Source organism: Lepidochelys kempii, chromosome 1 (genome assembly GCF_965140285.1).
Source record: "Lepidochelys kempii isolate rLepKem1 chromosome 1, rLepKem1.hap1, whole genome shotgun sequence".
Classification (NCBI taxonomy): Eukaryota; Metazoa; Chordata; order Testudines; family Cheloniidae; genus Lepidochelys; species Lepidochelys kempii.
In genome coordinates this window covers 115,123,869-115,141,164 of record NC_136380.1, presented here as the reverse complement: position 1 = coordinate 115,141,164, position 17,296 = coordinate 115,123,869, and the positions used below count along the sequence as shown (strand labels likewise).

At 47.1% G+C, this 17,296-nt stretch overlaps 1 protein-coding gene across 5 annotated transcripts in view; it reads left to right on the top strand.

Moving 5' to 3' along the window:
* The first annotated feature begins 2,206 nt into the window (after positions 1 to 2,206).
* Positions 2,207 to 17,296, top strand: part of LOC140914077 (opsin-3) — a 153,260-nt gene continuing 138,170 nt past the window's right edge. For 2 of the 5 annotated variants that reach the window (XM_073351122.2, XM_073351118.2), the window contains exons 1-2: positions 2,262 to 2,857; positions 13,869 to 14,386. In XM_073351122.2, the coding sequence (XP_073207223.1) occupies positions 14,041 to 14,386 (346 nt within the window). In that variant the 5' untranslated portion in view covers positions 2,262 to 2,857; positions 13,869 to 14,040. Of the gene's footprint in view, positions 2,858 to 13,868; positions 14,387 to 17,296 lie in introns of all 5 variants that reach the window. The other 3 variants (XM_073351108.2, XR_012159758.2, XM_073351092.2) reach the window with 3 other exon arrangements.

Sequence of the window (17,296 nt, the reverse complement as noted above, 5' to 3'; positions counted from 1 at the left end):
GTTTTGATCTTTTTTGGACAATATATACTTCAGCACAGAATAAACCTAAGCCTAGAATTGCCTACTTTACCCCAAGTCATGAAAGTGCAAAAATAGACAAAGCTGCACCTGGCAAATGTGGATAAATCTGCAAACAGATAACTGCATGCAAAATAAGTCTCTGAGGGCAAGATTCACAAAGGGATTTAGGCTTACTGACGCTGAGCATCACAATGCTTAATTTATAAGTGCTTAGAAAATCACAGCAATAACACTGAGTTTCACAAAGCCTGAGTTGTGTGCTTGAGATCCCTGTATGACGATGGGGGAGAGAGATGGGCTTTAGAATGAAATTCACAAAAGACAGCATGCTAGGGAGAGAGCCACCTAAGCTAGCCTATGAGAAATGCGGACCAGATAGGTGTGTGCTAGATCCCATTCCTCTAACAGAGAGAGGTACCTGTAGAGTCTGGGCTGTAGGGACCTGCCTGCCTCTGCTTGGAATTCATGAACTAGGAACCCCTCTACAGGAGTCAGGTGGCTCAGGAACATAAAGTGTTTCTTGTGAGAATGACTTAGGTAAGCTTCTAATCCACACAAAACAGCAGTGGTGGCAGGAGGAGGAGGTGGTGGGGGTGGTGCCCACTTTATAACCTGTGGCCCAGTTGTGAGAGCGCTCCCCTGGGATGTGGGAAACTTGTATTTATTTCCCCTGCCCCCCACCAGAGGAGAAGAAAGAAGTGGGAGACCATCTCACAAATCATCAGGATTCTGCCCTAAGCGCTGAGTTATGGGATATTCTGATGTGTGGCTCCCTAAGTCTCATCTGGTGAAATGTCTTCCACTGTGGATAAAAACCTAGATAGTCATTGGGCCACCTGGTGGCTAGGAGGGAAGTCCTAGAGTCCAGTCCCCCTGCTCCAGTTATAGTTTAATTTGCCTCTAGTCAATATTACTGTTTCCCCAGTGTAGACAATTAATCAATTCCCCCCTTGTCAGTGGGTCTTTCACACAGCGACAAAAGAGAAGGAGAAGGGGCTTATTAGCCCTGAGGGAAAGCCCCTTCACCTGCTGCCCTAAATTGATGAAGTCCAAGACCCTAGAGTTAACTTTTGCAATCCTAGTAGAGAGACATAAGGGATTAGAAAGAAATATTGGAAACCCAGTTTATCATCTAGCTATAAAGACGTAAAGACCTACATTTGTTATCACACACACTTTGATCAAATTGTATTACTCTTTGAAGGATACTGCCTTCTCTGCAACTCTGCCACGTTAAATATTCAGGAGCTGGGTTCCTCAGTCGCTGCAGGTTGTGTTTTCTTTCTTGAAAGAACGATCTATGTGTAACTAGCTTCACATTATCACTGTACTCAGCTGGCTACCTCCAGTGTGTAACTCAGTAAATCAGGTGACACAACACTACACAGCAACACAACTCAAAAGTGACTGTATACACACGGAGCGGGTGGGAACATCAGCATGCCGTACAGCAGATACTGGGAGGATCTGTGCTGAAAGCCTGAATTGTGGATTATCCACAGCCCAGGTCATTCAGATTGCTGGATAATCTCGTGATCTCACTTCTGTTTTGTTTTCCAAAATGGCCTTTCAACTAGCAAATGATTGCTTCTCCCTTCAGAGACGAATTTTCCCTAATTCCTTGTATTTTGCTCTGGCAAAGCGTCTTCTCCTAAACGGGGAGGCTGCTTGTTATTATTTAAACGGTGCGGGCCAAAACCCTGGAGTTTGAGAGACAACACTGTCTCTTTCCCCATTCGATCGTTTCCGAAGAGGCACACAGAGCCCACGCTGGGGGTTGAAGTGGGAGGGCAGGAATTGCCGGAACGCTTCTCATTAAGGGAGCAACAGGGGACAGAAAGTGCCAGTGATTTCAGACAGTGTTTTAGGAACACAGTGTCCAGTCCGCCTTCTGCCCCCGCTGGTTTTTAATGCGCAGGGGCAACAAGTAGGTTTGCCAGCTTCGGCTGGATGTATTCCTGGACGTTTTATCTCCAGATAATCTTTAATTAAAGATTAATCTTGAATCCCTGACTCCAGGACAATTCTGGAGGGTTGGCAACCCTAGCAAGAGCATAAACCTGCAGCCTCCTCCAGCTCTTAGGAAAGGGAAGGAGCCAGGGCACTGAGATGCGGAGCTGTTGCATTAAGGGCGGCGGGGGGTGAGGGAGAAGTGTCTCTTAGAAGTGCCCCCCCCCCCCAGGATGTACACCCAGAAGCCGAACGCAAAACAGGATAAGCAGCCCCCACTCCAGGCACACACATGCGCGCGTCTGTCATCTCTCCTTGGGTACGTGGAGCCGGGCTGCATGTCAGTGCCCGAGGCCGCGGCCCCAGCTTGAGCCCTGGCAGCCGCGTCTCTTCCAGCAGCAGCTGCTGCTACCCCGGGGGCTTTTGGGGGCGGGGCTGCGTTTGCAGCTTTCTCTGCAAGGCTCCTCGGGCCCCCCGGCCACCGCTCCCCCCCTCAAAGCTCCCGCCGCCGGGGCGGGCAGCAGAGCCGCTAGCGCTGGGACCCCGCCCCCGCAATGGGCCGAGAGCGGGGAGGAGCCTGGCCGGGGGTCGTGGGTGGGCTGAGCCGCTCGCCCTTTTTGAGCGCTGGCCTGGCGGGGGCGGGGTGGTTGCGGAGCGGCGCTTCCCGAGCCGGCAGCGCCGAGCCCCCGGCCCGCAGGGAGCGGGGCGGGAGACGGAGACTCACCAGCCGGCACAGTTGGCGGGGACCCTCCTCGCGCCGGTGGCCGCGCCACGCGGGGCGGGCTTCGGGGCGCCGGCTGAAGGCTGCCCGGGGCCGGCTCCCACTTCCCCCGTGTGGCTCCGGCTGGGCGGAGCGGGAGCTGGACAGCCCCCAGCGCCTCGGAAAGTAAGTAGCGTTTGCATAGACCGACCTCCCTCCCGCCTGCCCGCCTGGGCTGAGTCGAAATCCCGGGACTGTGAGTGCGCGGGGGGATTACAACGGCCAGGAGCAGCAGCCTTTCTACGTTGAGGACTAGGGAAGCTAACTCCGTCTTGCTAGGGGTCGTCCGGCTCCCTCCAGCTCTGCCCCTCTGCAACGTACTGGTAGCAAGAAATTAAATGATGCAGGGTTCCTTGCTGGTGGGGATGAGCTCATTAGGCGATGGGCATGTTCCGATCAGAATTATTTTTTCACTTACCCTGTCTTTAGCCTTGTTCCTACCCATAACTGAGAAACCTGCATGTAACTTTCAGACATGATTATTGTTTAGAGTAGCAGCCATGTTAGCCTGTATTCGCAAAAAGAAAAGGAGGACTTGTGGCACCTTAGAGACTCACCAATTTGTTAGTCTCTAAGGTGCCACAAGTCCTCCTTTCCTTTAGACATGATTATGTTTTCTAATTCCTCGGGCTGCGGAGAAGCAGCCTGGACTGAACTGCAGGAGATTACATCTCATCTACATCATGTCTAAGAATCCCCGCGCGGAAGACCTGATTTTCTTTAAATCCTGACTTCTAAACAGCCGTAGATTAAAATTGTTGTCTGAAAAATCTATAAAAAAGTTTTGATAAATCAGATTAAGTCGCAAACAAAGATCTAGTCAGTGTGGTTATTTCTTTCCCCTGGCATTTGGCCATACATAGTTACTCTGCTGACAAATGTGAGGGAGTTTACATGCTTGGGGAGTTTTAAGGTACTCAGTGAGGATGCTGTCTATTATCTGTTGAAGAGTTGATCTGTTGCAGTTGGTAAAGCCTGAAATAGTATCCCAGAATTACTCCCCAAGTCCCCAAAATGGCACCTCTTCATCACTTTTGCTCAATTGTTGATCTTAACTGTGTTGTCTAGTTGGCAGTTAGAATTGAACTGTACTGACAATTGTTTGCTTTTCCTTGTTGAATAACAAAGATCTCTAGGGTGTGAGTTTAATTTTTAAGGTGCTAAAGAAGTGTTCCAGCTACAAAGGTAGCTCAAAGTTTTTCTGCAACCCATTCACCCCCCTATTGCTTTAATATTCAAAAATTCCTTGCCCATCTTTACAACTAGTACATTTTCCCCTAAGCGTGGTAGGCTAAATAGTCTAGGTTTTATAGTTTGTTTTACTACACTAGTGTAAAGAGAGGACAAAGTTTTCAAATGTTGGTTTCTAAAGTTAATTATCTAAACAAGTAATTTTCAGATTTTCAGAGGTTTGGGGACCCAGCAATCAATGGGATCTGTGAGTGATTCAAAAAATTTGGCCTGAGTTCTGTTTCTTAATTGCTTCTAAGCACGTGAATCTAAATCTTTCCTGTGCCATCAAATGTTGCTTTGGGCATGTACAAGGCTCTGCCATCCCTGTGTATCCTGGGTCGTTCTTTGAAAGTCCCATAAATTCTCTCTCTCTCTCTCTCAGTGGTGTTCAAGAGGGATTCTTTTGGTCTGCCCCTTTTGTATGTGGAGAACTCAAATAATTAATTATATTAATTTGGTTTGTCATATATAAACTAAAAATGTCAGATCTGATCATGCTTATATTTACTATTTCAAAATTCAAAGTCAAATTTAGCCTTTTATTCAACAGATTAAGATAAATGGTGGATGTTCATTAATCTACCATAAAATCCAAGAAATTAGTTGTTTGCATCTTTAAAAGACTTTCAGCCAAGATCTACTTTGAAATATCAAAACAGTTTTAAATGTTACATTTTTCAATACACTTTTATGCTGAATAAATGTATTAAAGTTATTATTTTTTTAAATGAACCACTGCATTTACTGTGAAATCTTAAATCAGGTAACTGTTCAGGGCTATATCCACAAAAAGCTACAAGTTTGTTATACTGCTCTGATGTGTCCCAGTAGAATGAATCTTTTTTTTTTTGGTAAGAGGTTTTGGACATCTGAATGTGTTTTTTACAATTTTATCAACAATTAAGTTTGGAAGTGAATCGAGGACCATTCTCTGGCATAGTTTACAACTTTGCAGGATAATGTACATTGAGAATCTCTCAACTGGAAATAAAAATGCAATTTCAAAAATATAAATAAAAACCCCTTAATGCTAGCAAGCTCAATAACTTTCAAGTCACAAGCTATGCCCTTCTTTCTGGGCAAAGTTGAAAGAACTGTTTAATCAACGCAAAGCACTGATCATACTTATTTCCCTCTTTCCCATAAGATCGCTTCAGAAGAAACTGCCAACAGTGATGGGAGTCCCTGCATTCAGCATCTTGTTGACTCGTATTTGTCAGAACTATTTTTGAAATTTGTAACACATAAAATAAAAAAATGCTCTATTGAATTTAGTTGGTGTCTTGTACTGATGTCCAAGCCATTTCTTTAAACCAAATGCTTTAGATCATTTTCAGTGTTTTCCTTCCCACCCAAAAACAAGTTAATACAGAGAGACCTTGCAGTGCAGTTTGATGAATGCTACGCAATTCATTTACTAATGCCATTTTTTAAATGTTGGAAAGCCACTTAGAGATCTAATATTAAAAAAAACAAACAAAAAACAGGATTGACTGTTCAGTTAAGAATTTCCTAATCAGAAGAACTGAAAAATCATACTGATCTAGGGCTCAATCCTGCACAGTGGTGAAGTAAGTTGGCATTGAAAGTACTTGAGCATCTCACAGCAGAACTGAGCACTTGGGAGGATCGAATCCATATTACTCAATTATACGCTAATATTAAGCCAGGATAAATCCAACTCAGGGTCTCAAATAAATAAATAAATTAAATGAAGCCCAGGGCTTTCTTAACACCATCATTTGGCATGCGGTTTGTCTAAATCTATAAAGAAATTTAGGATATTTGTATCTGCATTTGTGTTTTTAATATGGGACCTATTCTTAGCTAGCACGGAACTTCAGATTTTCCCCATTAGATATCCTTATGTTCTCCTGGAGACTTAAGCAAACCTTACTCAGCCTGCTTTTTATTTTATTTGGCAGTATCAGCAGACATCCCCAATGTGTGTGGTTTAAAAAAAAAAATATTTTGTTTCTCTAACCGATACATATTTCTGCATAGGAGCTAGGTATTATTGTCATATACATAAGGAGTTTATGGCACTTTACAGCAACGACAAACGCATACCTTGCCTTAAGGAGTTGATAGTCTGAGGTCCCAACTCTGTAAATATGCAGGTATATTGCTTTGTGCACCAAGGATTTATTCATAAACTCGGTAGAGATCCCCCCCCCATGTTAAGTTACTCACATGCTTGTTTATAAGTTTGTAACCTAAGATCTTGTCTATGCACAAAAGTTATATTGTGTGCTGGTACGATTAAAGTGATACAACTCTCCTTGTTTAGATGCAATTATATTGGTATGAAAGTGCTTATACTGGTATAGTTTATTTCCATACCACGTGAAAGGAAATAAGCTATACTGGTGTAAAGGCACCTTTACACTGGTATAGCTGCATCCACACTATGGGTTGTACCAATATAATTATTTTGGTTTAAAAATATTCCACACCCCTATGGTCTGGTCTACACTACGAGTTTATGTCAGATTTAGCAGCGTTACATTGAATTAACCCTGCACCCGTCCACACAACGAAGCCATTTTTTTCGACATAAAGGGCTCTTAAAACTGATTTCTGTACTCCTCCCCAACAAGGGGATTAGTGCTGAAATCGACATCGCCGTTTCGAATCAGGGTTAGTGTGGATGCAATTCGAAGGTATTGGGCTCCGGGAGCTATCCCACAGTGCACCATTGTGACCGCTCTGGACAGCACTCTGATGAACTTGGATGCACTGGCCAGGTGTATAGGAAAAGCCCCGGGAACTTTTGAATCTCATTTCCTGTTTGGCCAGGCGAGCTTATCAGCACAGGTGACCATGCAGTCCCAGAATAGAAAAAAAGAGCTCCAGCATGGACCGAACAGGAGGTACTGGGTCTGATCGCTGTATGGGGAGAGGACCATGCTATCAGAACTATGTTCCAAAAGATGAAATGCCAAAACATTTCAAAAAAATCTCTGAGGCCATGAGGGACAGAGGCTACAGAAGGGGCGCAACACAGTGCCACGTGAAACTTCAGGAGCTCAGACAAGCGTGCCAGAAAACCAAAGAATCGAACGGATGCTCCGGGACAGAGCCCCAGACATGCCGCTTCTACGCTGAGCTGCATGCAATTCTAGGGGGGGCTGCCACTACTACCCCACCCCTGTCCATGGACTCCGATGATGGGTACTCTCTGCTATGCCTGAGGATTTTGCAGATGGGGAAGATGAAGAGGAGAACTACGAGCTTGGGGAGAGCACACAGCACACCATTCTCCCCGACAGCCAGGATCTTTTTATCACCCTGACTGAAATACCCTCCCAACCCAACGAAGCCGGAGAAGGGACCTCTGGTGAGTGTACCTTTTTAAATATAATACATGTTATAAAAGAAAGCGTTTTTTAATGATTAAGTAGCCCTGAGGACTTGGGATGCATTCGTGGCCAGTACAGCTACTGGAAAAGTCTGTTAACGTGTCTGGGGATGGAGCGGAAATCCTCCAGGGACATCTCCATGAAGCTCTCCTGGAGGTACTCTAAAAGCCTTTGCGGAAGGTTTCTGGGGAGAGTAGCCTTATTCCGTCCTCCATGGTAGGACACTTTACCATGCCATGCTAGTAGCAAGTAATCTGGTATCATTGCATGACAAAGCCTGGCAGCGTATGGTCCCAGTGTTTGCTGGCATTCAAACAACATCTGTTCTTTATCTCTTTGTGTTATCCTTGAGAGAGTGCTATCGTTCATGGTAACCTGGTTGAAATAGGGGAATTTAATTAAGGGGACATTCAGAGGTGGCCGTTCCTACTGGGCTCTTTGCCTGTGGCTGAAAAGAAATCCTCCCCACAGTTAGCTGCGGGGGGTGGGGGGTGGGATTGGCGCTGAGCTGTTCGCGTTTGGCTAGCAGGGATCTTCCCTGATACCAGCCACACTGTGCGGGGAGGGGTAAAGCGATCATCCCAGAGAATTGGATGGTGGCGGGGGTGGTTAGTTTGGTTTCTGCTGCTGCATGTTAACAGGAAAACCACAGCACGAAGTGGCCAACTAACGTGCTTTGCTTGGTATGGGAGAGGAGGGTGCTGCTGTTATGAAGGTTGCAGAAGCCGAAAGACTATGGCTTACCATGGCCGCCTGCAAGCCGAATTCTGTTGCCCGGCACTGCGTGTGTGATCTCTAGCACCAAAGCCACAGGCACTCAATATAAGATGTAAAATGCGACCTTGTACCAAAATCACATATGCTATGTAATGTGAATGGCGTTGTTCACCATGAAAGAGTATAGTCATTGTTCTGTAAAATGTATCTTTTTAAATACTTCACTCCCTTTTTTTCCTCCAGCAGCTGCAAATGTTTCAAGCCTCCCTCCTCCTCCCAAAGGCGATCTCAGATAAGGCGGCGAAAAAAACACACGCGAGATGAAATGTTCTGAGCTCATGCAGTCATCTGGCACTGACAGAGCTCAGCAGAATGTGTGGAGGGACACAATAGCAGAGTACAGGAAAGTGGGCGATGAACGTGAGGAGAGGTGGCAGCAGGAAGATCAGAGGAGGCATGAGGCAACGCTGGGGCTACTGCGGGATCAAACGGACATGCTCCGGCATCTGGTGGAGGTTCATGAACGGCAGCAGGATCACAGACTGCCGCTGCAGCCGCTGTTTAACTGCCCTCCCTCCTCCCCAAGTTTCAGAGCCTCCTCACCCAGATGCCCAAGAATGCAGGGTGGGGGAGGCTCGGGGCACCCAACCACTCCATCCCAATGGACAGCCAAAGCAACAGAAGGCTGTCATTCAAGAAGTTTTAAAGTGGCCTTTTCCTTCCCTCCTCCCACACCCCACCCGGGCTATCTTGTGAGTTATCTCCCTATTTTTATAATCAATTAATAAAGAATACAGGTTTTTTAAATGATAGTGACTTTATTTCTTTTGCAAGCAAGCTGTGATCGAAGTGGGGAGGGTGGGTGGCTTACAGGGAATTTAGAGGCAACCAAGGGGCGGGTTTTCATCAAGGAGAAACAAACAGAAGTGTCACACAGTACCCTGGCCAGTCATGAAACTGGTTTTCAAAGCTTCTCTGATGCTCAGCACTTCCTGCTGTGCTCTTCTAACTGCCCTGGTGTCTGGCTGCGCATATTCAGCGGCAGGTGATTTGCATCAGCCTCCCATCCCGTCATAAACGTCTCCCCCTTACTATCACAGAGATTGTGGAGCACACAGCAAGCAGCAATAACAATGGGAATATTGGTTTTCGCTGAGGTCTGAGCGAGTCAGTAAACTGCACCAGCGACCCTTTAAACATCCAAATGCACACTCTACCACCATTCTGCACTTGCTCAGCCTATAGTTGAACATCTCCTTACTACTGTCCAGGGTGCCTGTGTACAGCTTCATGAGCCAGGGCATTAAGGGGTAGGCTGGGTCCCCAAGGATAACTATAGGCATTTTTACATCCCCAACAGTTATTTTCTGGTCTGGGAAGTAAATCCCTTCCTGCAGCCGTTTAAACAGACCAGAGTTCCTGAAGACGCGAGCGTCATGAACCTTTCCCGGCCATCCCACGTTGATGTTGGTGAAACGTCCCTTGTGATCCACCAGTGCTTGCAGCACCATTGAAAAGTACCCCTTTTGGTTTATGTATTGGCTGCCCTTGTGGTCTGGTGCCAAGGGGATATGCGTTCCGTCTACAGCCCCACCACAGTTAGGGAATCCCATTGCAGCAAAGCCATCTAGTATGACCTGCACATTTCCCAGAGTCACTACCTTTGATAGCAGCAGCTCAATCATTGTGTTGGCTACTTGCATCACAGCAACCCCCACAGTAGATTTGCCAACTCCAAATTGATTCCCGACTGACCTGTAGCTGTCTGGCGTTGCAAGCTTCCACAGGGCTATTTCCATTCGCTTGTGAACTGTGAGGGCTGCTCTCATCTTGATATTCTTGCACTTCAGGGCAGGGGAAAGCAAGTCACAAAGTTCCATAAAAGTGCCCTTACGCATGCGAAAGTTTCGGAGCCACTGAGAATCCTCCCAAACCCGCAACACTATGCGGTCCCACCACTCTGTGCTTGTTTCCCAGGCCCAGAATTGGCGTTCCATGGCCCCAGTAAGTCCATGATCTCCAAATTGCTGGGGACTGTGGTTTTAGAGAAATCTGTGTTCATGTCCTCCTCACCGTGCTTCCATCACCTCCTCGCCTGGTTTTTCAGGTGCTGGTTCTGCATAAACTGCACTATAATGCACAAGGTGTTTACAATGGTCATAACTGCTGCAGTGAGCTGAATGGGCTCCATGCTTGCCATGATATGGCGTCTGCTCGGGCAATCCAGGGAAAAGGGCGCAAAACGATTGTCTGCCATTGCTCCGATGGAGGGAGGGGCGACTGACAACATGGCTTACAGGGTTGGCTTACAGGGAATTAAAATCAACAAAGGGGGTGGCTTTGCATCAAGGAGACACAGAATGGCCCTCTCAAGGATAGAACTCAAAACCCTGGGTTTAGCAGGCCATTGATTTCATGGAGGGAGGAGAAAATGAATACAAAACAAATCTGGTTTGATTCTTGTTTTGATCCACTTCATCTATCTTTATACATCTTGTTAGCAGCAGACGGTGCAGTACAACTGCTGGCCATCGTCGTCTCCTGGCTGCTCATTAGAAAACGGTGCAGTAGGACTGTCGCAGGACTGAATCGCCATTAGACAAAACTTAAAAGGGAAATGACCTGGCTGAGTCACTCCCATGTTTGCCCAGGCGCCCCTGACCAACCTCACCGAGGTCGGCTAAAAGAGCACCCTGGAGTACAGCGATGATGGCTACCAGTCATATTGCACTGTCTGCTGCCAAAAGGCAATGAGCTGCTGCTGTGTAGCAATGCAGTACTGCGTCTGCCAGCACCCAGGAGACATACGGTGATGGTGAGCTGAGCAGGCTCCATGTTTGCTGTGGTATGACATCTGCACAGGTAACCCAGGAAAAAAGGTGCGAAACGATTGTCTGCAGTTGCTTTCACGGAGGGAGGGAGGGAAAGGGGGGGCCTGACGATATGTACCCAGAACCACCCCCGACAATGTTTTTGCCCCATTAGGCATTGGGATTTCTACCCAGAATTCAAATGGGCGGCGGAGACTGAGGGAACTGTGGGATAGCTACCCACAGTGCAACGCTCCGGAAGTCGACGGTTGCCTCGGTACTATGGACGCACTCCGCCGACTAAATGCACTTAGAACATTTGTGTGGGGACACACACAATCGACTGTATAAAAACGCTTTCTACAAAACCGACTTCTATAAATTCGACCTAATTTCGTAGTGTAGATGTGGCCTTTGAAATAGTTATACCACTACAAAATCTGTGTGTGGATGAACTTTGAAGCCAAATTCTTCAATACTATTGGTTGGGTATAAACAAGGACAGAGTTGGGGGGGCTGAGAGCAGGATGAGTCTAAAATAAGTGGTCAGATGCAAAAGAGTTGGGTAAAGCTGTATGGGATATGGGAAAAAAGTAGACTACATTTTTAGATTGATCTGAAAAGCATCTATAGTTTATAATTCACAAAGGTAAAGTCATAATACATTGTGTACTTTAAATAAAATCATTACAGTAATGAGATGGATGTAGCAATATGGCTGTTTGGAAGTGCACAATAACTTGTAAGTATGGTACAATATAAAGAAAAATTACATGCTAGAAAAACGCATCATGACACCAGAGAGACATTGCATGAAACAGGTAAACAGAATTTTTAGTAAATTCTGTTTAGCTGTTTTGTGCCATACCTTTCTGCTGTTGCGATGCATCTTTCTAGCAAGTACTTCTCAGAGAAACTACTGGTTAGAAGAAATGCAAGGGTTAACACATTTCATTTATCTATATCCTTTCTTCTTAATGAATAATCTTTCTGGGAACACTTGGCTTCAGAAACAGAAATTTTAACTCCCCTTTTTTAATTTGTCTTTTAGTTCAGGAAGCTAAAGATACCATGTACTTTTAAATTCAGAATGGAAATCTCTACAACATCGTAACTGTCCTTTTAGTTCCCCTTTAACAAAAAAACTATATAAAATAAGAATATAGACTAATTATGTTCTCAGCAACCTGTCCTGAAAGCTGTGGCTAAAGAGTTAATACATCTTTCATGATATTGTACTTTACTAGTTTCCTTTTTCTTTGTGTTATAGTCTCTGTGGTATTAATTAATTACAATTTAATTAATCAAATACAATATATTTATATAATGAATATATGATATACATTTTTAAGTCTGTGGGGGGAAAAAGCATTGAGAAGCTGGTTGGAGTCTCTGAATCGTGGAGACTAATGTCTAACAGCCAGTGAATGCAGTAGATATGAAATAGATCTCATATGAAATAGGTCTTTCAATCTTGCAATGTGTTCTACCTTCAAGGGATGCACTAAAATGCTGCTGCTTGGGTATGAAAACTCTTCCTATTTCCCTTCAGATTGTTAGTAATCAGTAATCACATATAGTATAGTAGACCCTGCCACCCCCGCCCCCCCAAAGCCCCAGTCAGGATTGAGACTTTGGTGTGTTGGGAGCTGCACAAACACAGCAGGAGACGCTGGAGAGCTTAAATAAAACCATATTCCTTACAGTGGTGAGCTGGAGCCAGTTCACCGGTTCGTTAGAACAGACTGTTAAATTTAGAAGCCCTTTTAGGGGACAACCGGTTCTAAAATGGCTTCTAAATTTAACAACTGGCCAAAAGTGGTGCCTTTGGCGCCAACTCCGTGGGTGCTCTGGGGCTGGAGCACCCACGGGGAAAATTTCATGGGTGCAGAGTACCCACCGGCAGCTCTCTGCCCCACGCCCGGCCCCAGCTCACCTCACCTCCACCTTCTCCCCTGAACATACCTCCCCGCTCTGCTTCTCCACCCCCCGCCCCAGGGAGGCGGAGGTGGAGCGGAGGTGAGCTGGGGTGGGGGGGGGCGAGGAGGGCCGCCCGCGCCACAGCAGGTAACCCAGGGAGGGGAGGGGCGCGCAGGGGAACCGCTCTTTGCCCCAGCTCACCTCCGCCACCCTGGGCCTGAGCGCGAAGCCGCCGCCTGCTTCTCTGCCCTCCCAGGCTTCCCGCGCAAACAGCTGATTCACAGGAAGCCGGGGGAGGGGGCGGAGAAACAGAACAGGGCGGCACATTCGGGGAGGAGGCAGAGGCGGAGCGGAGGTGAGCTGGGGCCGGGCGAGGGGTGGGGCGCTGCCGGTGGGGGCTCTGCACCCACCAAATTTTCCCCGGAGCACCCACGGAGTTGGTGCCTAAGGCACCACTTTTGATGTGATCAGTGGGGGAGCGGCCGGTCCACCTGCTCCCCCCCAGCTACGCTCCCCCACCCCTAGGAGCCAGAGGGACCTGCCAGGTGCTTCCTGGGAGCTGCCCCAGGTAAGCACCCCCTGGACTCCCCACCTCGGCCCCTGCAGGTCCCTCTGGCTCTTAGGGGCGGGGTGGGCACCGCTACGGTGGCCCATGAGACCCTCCTGCCCAGTTCTGGGGGCAGTCAGGGGACAGGGGAGGGAGGTGGATGGGGCAGGGGTCTGGAGTGGGGGCGTCAAGGAACGCGGGGGGTTGGATGGGGCAGGAGTTAAGATTTTGGCAGCTCATCACTGATTCCTTACTAAATATTTTCTCACACTAGTGCCTGGGTTATAAAGTGCCTAAGTGGTCTTTTGCGTAATAGACTGCTGGCTAGAGGGAATCCTTCTAGAATAGCTTTCATAAATACAAAAAGCACTCTAAGACTTCAAATAACGGATTTTATTTATGCAGAGAGAAAACAAAAGACTGAGTTTTAACAAAAGTTCTTTTTGCCAAAGGGGAAGAACTGTTAACAGACAATGTAGCCTCTTGGTATTAATACGAAAAGAATTGTCTTGGAGATAATGCTTGTTGTTTTCTTTCCATGTGTGCAGGATGTTTTTGCCATGAAGAACTCCTTTGTGACAACGGGACTGATCACAATTACTAGAACTTGCTTTGCTCTGAAGACCTGGCAGTTTTTTAAGATGCCTTCTACCTTTGGTCTAAAAGTACTTCTATAAAGTAGCTAGAAGATCTGGGAGTAGAACTCTCCAGCCTACTATAATGTCAGAAATGAGTACCAGCTGGACAGCCAACCTGAGCTTTGGAGCATCTACAGATCCTCATGAGCCACGAACTGGACTCTCTAGAACAGGGCACACCATAGTGGCTGTTTTCCTTGGATTTATCTTGGCATTTGGCTTCTTGAATAACTTGATTGTTCTCATACTCTTCTGCAAGTTTAAAACCCTGCGCAACCCTGTGAACATGCTACTGCTGAACATCAGTGCCAGTGACATGCTAGTGTGCATCTCCGGCACCACACTCAGTTTTGCATCCAACATCCACGGCAGATGGATTGGAGGAGAGTATGGTTGCATGTGGTATGGCTTTGTCAATTCCTGCTTTGGTAAGAGTTTAAAGATTTTGTCTTTATTATTTATTATTATTTTATTATATGACTATTATTTATAATATGGTGGCTGTGGAAAATGTATGTGTACCATCAGTGCGACTAGCTCAGTTCTAAGACTTCTAGCTTTCTAGGACCACACGTACCACTTTGGATTATATACCCCTGTAGTATCTGATGTATAGTCATGCTCCCATGCAGCATAATTTCACCAAATGTAGCCTCCCTGATGCTCTACTGATGCTAAACATCCAAGACAGCCATCTTCCACTGGGCAATTGCCACTTTACCACAGTGAGCTGTCAATAGTAAAGTGGCAGTGTATAATTAAAGTGTATTTTTAGATTATCTGAAAATAGATTCTCAGCACTAAGACTGTCTTGTTTTTTAAAAACATATATCCAGATCAGCTTATCATCTTGCTCTGCCTGTCAGTTCTGTTTTTGTGAGCCACCAATGTATTGAAATATACAAGAATTCTGTTCTCTGGATTAATTGGAGATCAGGTTTGCTGTATACTTTAGTACCCAATCTGCTCACATGAATATATTAGATATATGTCCCTTGTGCCAGTGATGAGCTGCCAAAATCTTAACAACTAGTTCCCTCCTCACCCCACGAGGGGGTCGTTGCCCACCCCCGCCCCCCGGGATTCCTGCCCCATCCAACCCCGCCTCATTCCTTGACGCCCCCCCCTGGACCCCTGCCGCAACCACCCCCCTCCCCTGTCCCCGACTACCCCCAGAACTGGGCAGGAGGGTCTCGTGGGCCACCGTAGTGGGTGCCCACCCCGCCCCAAGAGCCAGAGGCACCTGCCAGCGGGCTAGGTGGGGAGTCCCGGAGATGCATACCTGGGGCAGCTCCCAGGAAGCATCCAGCAGGTCCCTCTGGCTCCTAGTGGTGGGGGAGCGTAGCTGTGGGGGGGAGCAGGGTGAGCGGCTGCTCCTCCACTGATCACATCAAAAGGGGCGCCTTAGGCGCTGACTCCCTGGGTGCTCTGGGGCTGGAGCACCCACAGGGAAAATTTGGTGGGTGCGGAGCACCCACTGGCAGCTCCCCGGCCTCAGCTCACCTCCACTCTGCTCCGCAGCTGAACGCGTCACCCCGCTCTGCTTCTCCGCCCCATTCCCCCGGCTTTCCGCAAATCAGCTGTTTGGCAGGAAGCCGGGGAGGGCTGAGAAGCAGGCGGCGGCTTCCCGCTCAGGCCAAAGGTGGCGGTGGTGAGCTGGGGCAGAGAGCGGTTCCCCTGCGCGTGCCCTCCCCTCCCCCCCGGTTACCTGCTGCGGCGCGGGCAGCCCTCCTCGCGCCCCCCCGCCCCAGCTCACCTCCGCCTCCCTGGGCCTGAGCACGAAGCTGCCACCTGCTTCTCAGCCCTCCCAGGCTTCCTGCTGAACAGCTGATTCGTGGGGAGCCTGGGGGGGTGGAGAAATAGAACAGGGCGGCACGTTCAGGGGAAGAGGTGGAGGTGAGCTAGGGCCGGGGGTGGGGCGGGGAGCTGTCGGTGGGTGCTCTGCACCCACCAAATTTTCCCCTTGGGTGCTCCAGGGCTTGAGCACCCATGGAGTCGGTGACTAAGGTGCCACTTTTGGCCGGTTAAATGTAGAAGCCCTTTTAGAACCCTCACGGAACAACCGGTTCTAAAAGGGCTTCTAAATTTAACAACCGGTTCTCGCGAACCAGTGCGAACCGGCTTCAGCTCACCACTGCTTGTGTCACTTCAGTTCAGCCTATACATGCGCACACCAAATCCTCTACTGCCCTGATCTTTGTTACTACTGGAAGGTCTGAACAGGAGATTTGAAAAATTCAGTCTCTGTCCAGTGCTTTTTGGGATAATAGATGGGGAGGAATAACTTCAAGATGTATTCCGCTCCTTATAATTTAGCTTATTGCTATCATTCATGGAGGAAGGTGGAGGTGAAAGAATAGATTAACATGTACATTTAAGGGGTTAGCAAATGTACATGGAAGTGACATTTGTAGTGCATTTGGCATGTCAGGTCTCCTGTCTGTTACCAGCTCTTCTTTCTCTGCTGCAGTGTGGATGCATCTCAATAGATATATCTGGCTTTTTTCATCAGATTGTTCCAATATAGATCTACTCAACAAAAATTTGACCTTCAACAAGCTGATATTAGTGAAAAAGTTATCACCAACTACGTCTCTTTCAGTCTTATACCAGGGCTGAACATGAACTCCTCACTGTCTGAACACAAACTTGATGATAAACCAACAGAAATACTGTATGGTCTTCCGTCTCAGACCAGCTCTTGACACAATCCGGCACAAAGTCACGATCATCTAATAGGTTGTCATCACACAACAACTCACTTTCAGAGTTGAAAATCCTTTTGATAAGCTCAGAAGCAGAAAATTGTGCCCATTTGTTTGCCATCTTGAAATGTGCATCACAGAAAATAGCCTCAAGAATCTCCTGAGTCTGTAGTTTTGAAGCACAATACCTAGCCGGAGGGTGAGAAAACCTGGATTTGTGCTGGAAATGGCCCAACTTGATTATCATACACATTGTAAGGAGAGTGATCACTTTAGATAAGCTATTACCAGCAGGAGAGTAGGGTGGGAGGAGGTATTGTTTCATGGTCTCTGTGTATATAATGTCTTCTGCAGTTTCCACAGTATGCATCTGATGAAGTGAGCTGTAGCTCACGAAAGCTTATGCTCAAATAAATTGGTTAGTCTCTAAGGTGCCACAAATGCTCCTTTTCTATTAGTCAAAGAAATGGCTGTATATATTGTAGGCAATAGAACTAAGGAAGCAGTATTCCAGAAAAGGTCACGGCGGGTAATCAGATATTTCCATTTTGTTTATAGTTTGAAGTTATTGGCAACTCCTTTGCTGTTACAGAAGGTTTTGTACGTTATTTCATCAATTTAAAGGACAATGAC